Source organism: Montipora foliosa, chromosome 5 (genome assembly GCF_036669935.1).
Source record: "Montipora foliosa isolate CH-2021 chromosome 5, ASM3666993v2, whole genome shotgun sequence".
Lineage (NCBI taxonomy): Eukaryota > Metazoa > Cnidaria > Anthozoa > Scleractinia > Acroporidae > Montipora > Montipora foliosa.
The window spans coordinates 21,378,378-21,388,399 of record NC_090873.1 but is presented as its reverse complement, the minus strand read 5'-3'; the positions used below and the strand labels follow the sequence as shown (position 1 = coordinate 21,388,399).

At 39.6% G+C, this 10,022-nt stretch overlaps 1 protein-coding gene across 2 annotated transcripts in view; it reads left to right on the top strand.

Annotated features, from left to right (window-relative positions):
* Positions 1-8,484, top strand: part of LOC138003748 (vacuolar protein sorting-associated protein 11 homolog) — an 80,828-nt gene extending 72,344 nt beyond the window's left edge. For both annotated transcript variants that reach the window (XM_068849971.1, XM_068849970.1), the window contains 4 exons: positions 3,351-3,410; positions 4,637-4,703; positions 5,062-5,127; positions 8,004-8,484. In XM_068849971.1, coding sequence (XP_068706072.1) covers positions 3,351-3,410; positions 4,637-4,703; positions 5,062-5,127; positions 8,004-8,090 — 280 coding nt within the window. In that variant the 3' untranslated portion in view covers positions 8,091-8,484. The remainder of the gene's footprint in view (positions 1-3,350; positions 3,411-4,636; positions 4,704-5,061; positions 5,128-8,003) is intronic.
* Positions 8,485-10,022: the final 1,538 nt, after the last annotated feature.

Genomic DNA, 10,022 nt, shown 5'->3' with positions numbered 1-10,022 from the left:
ACTATGAGTAAATGAAAGTGTTTCATGTGATTTTAACACTGCCCTTGTTCACTAGTCACAGCATGTCGTGTTTCAATGTGTAGGAAAACGTGCACGCCCGTAGTGCCGGCACGTGCTCTTATTTCCACGTGTCTGTTTATGAAATTAAGTAAGGCTGTTTCCACCCAAGTGGTGTTTTACCTAGTAGTGACATATAGCACATAGAAAAACCTGTGTATCCAAGGGGCTTGGCAAAAAATAGAAGTAGGCGACAATTTTGCTGCTGAGGATAAAATTGCTCAAAATTGCAGAATTTTCACATACGGGCCTTTTTTTCTTATAATTTTTGATGTGTATCCGAAGTGGAAAAACTAATTTTGTCGTATCTCAGGTTAGAGATATAGAATTGTTCCTAAGTTGTCACTAATTGACTTTGGAGATTGACTCCGAAGTTGACCGAAAAAAAGATCATCAAAAAAAGAGATGGCCTTTGTGCAGCAAACAAGGCAGCGGGATATTTGACCAGTGAGGTGAAGAAGTGAAGCGTAGGAGGAAAAGAATATCAAAAACGTGGAGATTTTGGTATCATTTTTCGAGGGTGCTTTCCATTCAGCAAAAATCACTGGTTCAAATTTTCGGAATTTTTGCTGGTCGAATGGAACGTGTCCATTCTTCAATCTTGTCATTTGATGGTAGGGAGGAAACGGACAAGTGAAACTTTGCGCAAAACAAAAGCAGATCATTTGAACCTACGCTAAACCTACCTTTACACATAACAGCGTCCTTGTTCTGCTGGGTATTAGGATATTCTGTAACTGTTATTCCCAAGCAGTCTGAAGAATAAATTTAATAACTATTATTCGTGAAGTTCTGCTAACTTGATTTAACAAAATGGCCAAACGGTGTGAACAAAACTATGACGAGCGAAAGTCGAAGTTAGCGTAACATATCTTTGCTGGTTGGAGGAAACAAATTGCTGCATTGATGCTGTAGAAAAAGACTGAAATCGTTCGACACAAAGCCACACGCTGAGCATTGATACGCTGCCCTGCCCGCCATTAATTGCTTTATCAAGTGTCCATGTGAGCTCACGCTCGGTAGGGAGACTAAACCCGATCTCTCTTGCGAATGGAACACAAAATTTTCGATAATTCCGGAACTTCCATCAAAGAGGGTGCACTCAAAACGTGTTCCTAAATTTTCGAAAACTTTTCCCGGAATTTTTACCGTTCCATTCAATTTCGGACCGATAATCTCGAAATTTTTGGTCGAATGGAAAGCGCCCCGAGCCAAATTGTCACTTCTCCTGTTTTTTGAGTATTAGTAATGGTAATAGGACTGCGCGGTCGTGTATGATTTTGTTATCGCTCATATGATCACAGACCAAATTGGACGACACAGAGTTCTCTTACCAATAATGATTTATTCATAAAAATTACAATTTCCGAGGGAAGGAAGGAAGGACCGCGCACCGCTGGCTCAGTTGGTTGAGCACGGGCTGTCACGCGGGAGGTCGTTAGTTCAACTCCGGCCGGACCAACACTCAGGGTCTTTAAGTAACTGAGGAGAAAGTGCTGCCTTTGTAATTACATCTGCAAATGGTTAGACTTTCAAGTCTTCTCGGATAAGGACGATAAGCCAGAGGTCCCGTCTCAAAACCCTTAAATGTTAATAATCCTGTGGGACGTAAAAGAACCCGCACACTTGTCGCTAAGAGTAGGGCACGTAGATCCCGGTGTTGTGGTCTGTCTTCTGTTGTGTATCATGGTTTGGAGGGTAAAAAAGGGGCCACAGTAATTGGCGCAAGCTGTTGTGGCGCTCTGCCAGCTTGACTGGCACAGTTAATAAAATAAAGGAAGGAAGGAAGGGAGGAACAATCTAGGACTCTGTACAGTGTTTCTATGATGATTGAAACCAAGGTTGTGGTTGGTTGATTTAAACTACAACTTTGAATGTGATTGACTCATTGAATTGTCCGATAACGACTTGGCAAGTGAATTAGTGGAAGACAGGTGTTCAAACTAATCGCAATCGAGGAAATTGTAATTTTTATGATTAGACCTGTTCTTGGTTGAGGAAGCAGTTGAGGTTGAGGTTTTTCAACCAACCACAGTGCATGACAAAAAAATAAACACAAAATACGGTGGGTTAGGACAGAACAGCGGCTGTAGGGATCCAGGAAACAATGGTCAAGAAACAGTAGCTTGAAGGCAGGGCATATCTCACAACTTGTCACGTGTCAAATCAGGGCGCTCCAAAAGGTCTCGTGAGCGAGACGAACATCCAAATGCGATAAATCGTTTCTTTTCCGGGGTGCAATTTCCGTAGGAGAGTTCTATGTCACGGTAATTAGTTGGTGATCTGTTTTAATCTTGGTTAATCAAGAGTTTTGAACGTGAAGTTCCGTCTCCAATAAAACTATTGTTACACTACAAAGATAATTCTGAGCAAAAATGACCTATTGTAAACTTAAGCAACTTGGAGCCGACTTTTCGCAAGATAGCAGGAATGCAGTCCTTTTTTTTTTTTTCGTGCTCATCTGCAGTTTTCTGTCGTTATTGCGATGTTCTTTTCTATGTTATGGGAATTTTGTCTACAAATTACCTAAAATTGTGTGACAGACCCTTGAAGGGAACCTCCACTCTTGCTACAGATTACGTTTAAAGCAAAGGAAATAATGTATCAACACAAATTTGTTCGAAATTTGTTTTTAAAAGGTGTTTTATCAGGAAAATTGAGTTTTAAAGTCGCTTATTTTCACTTTCAAATTTCGCAGGCGCCACCATCTTGAATAATTGTGACGTGTTACGGTTGCCACATTGTTCTGACACAAAGCTTTTGTCTAATAAGCCATTTCGGAGTTTCAAGAAACGAATGTGGGCATCGGGATAAAAACAAGCACTTAATTGTCTTTTTTGTTATGGTAAATTTGCATTAGAAATATTTTTTGTTTGTTTTTTATGTATGCTTGCTTTTATCCCGACGCGCGCACATTTTTTGAAACTCTGAACTTGCTTATAACAACAGGGCAACCTTAACACGTCACAATTATTCAAGATGGCAGAGCCCGGGAAATTTGACAACAAAAATAGCCGATTCTAAAACTCATTTATTTCGGATACAATGCTTTTAATTAGTTGAAAAAAAAATGGACTTATTTGACTGTAAAGGTTATTTCCTGTGATTTAAAGTTGTTTAAGTGGAGTTTCCCTTTAAACTAAATATTGTGAAGTTCTGAGTGGTATTGGAACACGGTCTTATCTTAGAGACCGCTTACCTTTTTTATGTAAACTCGACGTGCTCTGCTGCGTGTTTGGTCCAGTAGTTATTGGTAGTGTTGGAACTGATAATGGCTCCTCTCTTGCTTGAAGCTGCTTTGAGGGATATGCAGAAAATGACAATGAATGCCCGATATGTGCTCCAGAAAACAGGTAAGGCTGGTTTTTTAGTCAAGTGCACTATCAGCAATGCTATCGGCAAGTACACATGATTTAAAAAGGTTCGAGATGTCAGTTGAAATGACAAAAACATTGTGTGCGACAGGCATATCTTTTGCAATGCCATGATGGTGTGCAAAATCAGATTGAGGGAACCCACATACCCAGGCAAAACTGACGAGAGATTTGCAGTCGACTGAAGAATGTTTTCATGTACTTAATTTTTGACCAAATTTCTGAAACTCCAGTTAACCGAAAGTGGAATTCTTATTTTGAACACCGAATGTTTAGTTGAGTGATTGAATTAGTATTTTCCCATCAGTTTGGTGGATGAAAATTCAAGACCTCGATATCTGCATACTGGATAAGTTCGTTTTCAGACTCGTTTCGCAACCTTACGTAGATGCGTTTCACGTGTCTGGGCATTGGTACACTGTCATGTCAGCCCAATTAATTGCATTGTTATTGAAACAATCGAAAGCCATGATGTAGGAAAAGGGAACAATGCCATAGATGTGTAATTAGTCATTGGAATTACTTTTGCAATCATTTCCTTTGTGTTATGATTTTCGATTTCTTACAGTACAAGTCTACCACCTTGAGCCCCTTGATGATTGGTGGCACAGTCATTGATCGTGTTCAGTCTTACAAGCTGCTTGGGCTGCATATTTCCAACGATCTGACTTTGGAACTCGCACTGTGAAACTGTGTATAAAAAAGCTGTCAAACGCCTTTATGGTTTACGGGTTCTAAAGAAAGCTGGGTTGTCGACGGGAGATCTTGTTTCTGTGTACTGCTCGATTGTACAATCTACTGTAGAGTACGCCTCTCCTGCCTGGGCAGCCCTCCCTCAATACTTAAGCAATATGTTAGAAAGTGTCCAAAAACAAGCCATGCGAGTAATTTTTCCCGGTTTTCTATACGAAGATGCGCTCGACTTAGCAGGGCTTGACCCACTGTATGTTCGTAGGATAGATTCCTGCAAGTCGTTTGTCATTAAGGCTAAAGAAGTTCTCAGAGTTTTTTATTCGCCCACTGTCGTGGAGCGTGATCGTAATCTCCGTTCAGGGAACAAAACTGTTTACCCAAATTTAGGTCGCACAGCTCGTCTTAATAACTTTGCTACTGTTAAATACCAATGCTAGATATGTTTGCTGTCTCTGACCTTTCCTGTAAATAAACTATGTAAAGATGTTTAAAACCCTTTCTTTTTTGGACAGGAAAGTTCTTGATATCATACGACAACAGGAGCAAGCGAAAGGCCTCCATGAACAGTTTCACGGCCAGGTTAGTAGCACTCCCTTGAAGAGAGTGAAAACTGACAGTGAGGTGGCAGAGTAGAATACAACTTTTTCACCCATGGCTTTCCGATCACTATTTTGGATGCTCAACCACCGAACGATACGAAATTCGTAAGAGCGGGGCGGTAGACGAGGTTCATGGGACAGTTGTCCTACTAAAGTGGTAGGACTAAAATTCTTAAAATGGTACATTGCGGCGATTATCAAATGAGGGCTGTTGGAGTTCACCTTATTTCTCTTTTCTGTTAAAAACAGTTACTTAGCAAGTACTAAAAAAAAAGGATAAATGCGTAAGCTACGACTACTTACCCCTCTACTGACCCCTCAAATCTTTTCTGTTGCAGCTTGAAAGAGCTCAGGATGGATTTTCTGTTGTTGCAGAATATTACGGTCGTGGTGTTTTCAACAAGGTTAGTTGATTTTACAGTGAGATTGGAATCAAGGAATTGTAATTTGTAGAGATTGCTGGACTTGTGGAGAATTCTTTAGCAATACTAACAAAGTTGAATGAACATGTTTCTTACCTAGGCATAATAAACAGCTCATCTTTCGTGGAAATATGTATATGTTTTGGCTCGTAAATGTTATGGTACAGGTGGCTTGATATGAAGGATATTTGAAAGTGTGTAAGGCAGTCATTCGACCCTTACCGAGTATAATTTCTGGTTTTCAGATTAACAGTAAAGGGATCTTAGCCCCAACCAGATAATATCTCACAAACGTGCCCTTCCGATCATAAGCGAACATTGCATGGTGGACCAGGGTGGATTTGTGCGAGGTTGCGGGTGCCTGTGATATAGTGCTAATGTTTAAATAACATCTTCCTGAGATTTAGTGTTGCGGGATTGAAAGTAGTGACAAAAGAAACGGTTTTCTTGGATGTTTTGGGTTTATTAAGTAAAGCCGTAATGCATGGCGCACTTTGCGAAATGTATCTCATGTTCTGTGTTAACGGTGTTCGGCTTTGATAACATGGGTTCTAAAAAGATTAAATAGTTACTGAAATCCATGTTGATCAACTGTTAACTTTTAAGTCACTTTTATTTATTATTTATTTATTTATTTATTTATTTATTTACATATCGCACTTGAGCGAATGCTCATTTAAATGCAAATGTACAGTAAAGGATTATTTAAAACAAGGAAACATGAATGTAGTGTTGAAGTTTAATTGATTGGTTTGCACAGAATACAGTTGCATTCAAGCGAGGACGATAGTGACATCCGTTTCAAATTTCTCTTGAAAACATTTATATTCTGATGTTCTGATGTTGTCGGATAGATGGTTCTAGTGTTTGGCCGCTTGATAAGTGAAGGAGTGAAGCATAATTAGGATGTGTTTGGTCTTGGTAGGAGCAGCTTGAAATGGCCGCGAAGACTGGTATACAGGAATATAATTCGGTGCTTGTGGGGAAAGATAAATTTCCTAATTGGACGAAGGATTGAGACTTTCGTGTTCACTTAATGGCAGATGTCTTTGATACGAGTTTGAAAAGAGAGGGAGCTGTCTATAGTGACTCCGAGAAGCTTGATTTGACTGTCGTAGTCTAAGTGATTGTTGTCTATTGTGAAAGTTGCTGGTAGAGATGCCCCGTTGAATACAATTGATTGAGACTTGGTATTGTTAACACCTAAAAGATTTTTGCGAAACCAGTAGTAGGATCTGGGAGACTCATTCACCTTAATGTGGTTTTCCCGTTCCGTTAAGTAGGATTGGAGAAGATGAAGGGCATCCTCAGTTACACCGTAATCAGCCAGCTTTGCAAGCAGTAGATTATGAATGTGTTACCTACAGCACTAACTACTACCAGCGAATCGTACGGGAAAGCTGGTTTACTAACTTAAAACAGACACCAATAAACCGATGCCTGCGATACACGTACAGACCTTAGACCTATATACGGATCGAAATGCATCAATTGCTGTTTGGTCTTCACAGCCAATTACATCTAGGCTCAACTTACAGTCGACCAATAATACCAAGAATAAGTTGACCAATCACATTTACGACCAGAGTTTTTATAGTATCTACTGACGTTGCATAGATCACTTGACTCTGAAAATGACTTCCGCGCAGGTTGTCGAAACGTCAGTCAATGTCATCTGAAACAGTCCTTCTCAAAACTACGCTGACCCAGAAGATCGTACTTTACATATTTATGATATGACTCCTGGGTTCAAACCATTTACGATAGTAGATTATGGTTAATAGAGTCAAACGCTTTCGAGAGATCTATGGTGATTGCTGCCGTGTGTTCTTTACAGTCCAAACTTCTTTTGATATCTTTGCATGTCATAAGGTCTCGGTAAAGGTGAATATGGGCGTCTCGCTCAAATTTCTCATTTTTGCAAATCTTGAATCGGTGGGCTGTGAAGTATATTTTCCCGGGAAAAAACCTGTTTTAAAATATCGCTTCCAAATTTTCAGTTCTAATAGAGGAATGTGAGGAATTTTTCGTTTGTCTTCGGAGACTGATTTCTGTCCGAATTAAGTAGAAGATGAGAGTTTCGATTTCAGAGCGTGATATTTGTTTCAATAGGCTGTTTCCGAGTTCCTGTTTGTCTCTGGTTCAAAACGAGTCTTGGTGCTAAACCATTCAAATGATAATGAGTTCGATTTGCATTAAAATACGCCACTCATTTCCATTTCAATAGTTGTGCACCAGGACTCACTTTGAAACCCAGGCAAACAGCAACTCGGAAATTGGCCATTCGTAACATATCAAAAATTCCTCACACAGTATTGGAGTCCATTCATCTGTGACTAAGATGCAACAAAGTGCGGTTGTTTTCTCAATAAAGCGAAGGAGCAAGAGGTTCTGTAGCAGACTCTGTCGTTTTGAGTTTGAAGCCTCAAAAATAAAAGGCAATATTAAATACCAAAAACCTAAAACTTTATTCAAATAATTCAATCGATTAGCTCTAATATGATATATAGTTTGACCCTATGCAAGAAAATACCGGAGCGCCAATTTATTTTTCCGTGGGCACATCATTTTCCTTTTCCGAGACCTTAAGAAAAGCTGTTGCACATGAATGTCCTTTCAAAAATATGGATAAGTTATAGCTGACAAAGTTTAAAGAGAACTCGTACAGCTGGTCAAATATAACTCTCTCAGGACGATAGTTGGATTTCAGAGACTTGCTGTCTTTTTTGTGGATTGGAAAAACAATGGAGGTTTTCCAATCTGAAGGCCAGGAGTTGCTGGTTATACATTGATTGATCAATTAGCTTTCATCAGACTTGCTTTTTGTGTATCTATTCTTCTCTCCATTCACTTTTCAGGTAACACTGGTGACGGACCCATCCCACAGTCGCTCGGTACACGAGTCTGCAACAGATCAGCGGGAAAGACTCTTAGACTACAGCTAGTTAGGATAGTTGGTAATTGTTAGCATTTAAGGATAAATACTGTGGAAACACGATAGTCAGCCGAAAAGAGGTGTATCACTGTTTGTCTTCGTTGGTGTTGCTTTGATGTTTATCATTATTGGGCTAAAAAAAAATTGATAGCCGTGTCGAGCGTTTTCACGCACGTGACCAGTAGCCATATTGGATTACTGAAACAAAAGAAAGTATTTGCATAAAAATAGAGATCAATTCCGGGAGGATTAGTTTGGTACACCATCATGGCCGCCATTCCGTCATGTGAAAACGCTCTATTTAAGACAATAAACGTTAACAAGATTGGGCCCAGTATAGTACCGAAAGAATAATGCATATCGAGGAACTTGTTAGAAGGCCTTTGGCCGTGGTGACAACACACTCCGAAAAAAGAGCGAAAGTTCATTTGTTTCCAAGAGAATAAAAAACCGTGTCAAGCTCCCTTTGCACAAAAAGCATATCTTATATCCATGAACGTGGCTGCTCGTTGAAATTTCGCGAAGGAGGATACTTTATTCATGTTATTTATGGTCCCGAAGGGTAGATACAGTTAGTTTGTTTTCCGGCCCTCGAGTCCTTAGGGAGTTTACACAGGGACGACGATGGCGGATACGCCTACGTTGTCTGAAAATTTTGTAGTAATTTTGCGATTACTCCAAGTCATTCGGCGTGAAAAGCGTGTGTGAACATTCCAGGAATAAGTGTTGATGTTTGGTGGGAAATTGTGAAAATATCGTCAGGTGTTCACGTCCTCCACATAACCTCAAATTTGATCAATTCACGTCGTCAGGACGAGAACAGCAAAGAAGTGTATCAAAATGTAAAACGCATGTGCAAAGCGTGCATAGCTTTTGTTTTTGATAATTACACTTATTGTTATATGGCGTTCCCGTAGCCGACGTCGTCGTCGTTCTTGCTTAAACACGAAGACGCACTAACAAAAGCGTGGTGCCATAGGCACATGCAAATGATTTATCAATCAACAGTGGACGCAACCTCGCTCTGTGATAATGTGTGCAATAAAAAAGCCCCTTATGGCAATGTGCCCGTAACATGTCATAAAATATTTTAACTGTCGTTCTTCTTTTAATCCCGAATCCCTTTTTCTTGCGCTAGAAATATCTTTTGTGGCTTCTGTCTCTGTGTTGCTGTTTGTTGAACGTAGAACTTGATTGGCTTGATACCCTAACCCAAAAACAAAAGACTAAACAACTGAAACAATTACTTAGACTTAAACAATAGAAGCTGATTACAATACCAAATAATAGCAGGTTACGAAAGCTGCTAATTACTGCTTTGTTTTCAGCTTGGGTATCGAGCCAATTAAATTATATGTTACAAGAGCTGCTACACTACTGGTTTGTTGATCACCATCTTGGATAATTAATCAGTCGTGCTTGAATGAAGTCGAACAAAGGCAGAGCATGAAGCCACCCCTTTTATAGTGCGTCTTCGTGTTTAAGCTCCCTTCTATGCTTCCAAAGACGAAATCCAAGGGAAACATTGAGACTGGAGGAAAAACAAAACTGACTAGTTTCCGAGGGACTAGACATTAAAGGGAACCGCTACTCTAACTACGGAATAACTGTAAACCGAATGAAAAAGGGTTTGTATCATAAAACGAATGTCACAGAGAGCTTTTGGGGTAAAAAAAAAAGTAAATAAGAGAAAAATACATCTGTTTTAAAAGAGTAGGAGAAACATAATGACGCGACTTAGCACGCACGCAATTGAAACTAGGAAGGGTTTTTTCCTCTAATAGCAACTATGTTGTTTGTTTCAATAAAGTTGTCGCTGGAAAAGGATTTTGCGATATTTCCAGCCTTTGTTAATTTTAATATCATGTTGTTTAATTTTCGATCTTAACAAATTTGCATACCTGGGTAGAAGTGTGATAAGGGAGGATTTTTGTGGTAGTGC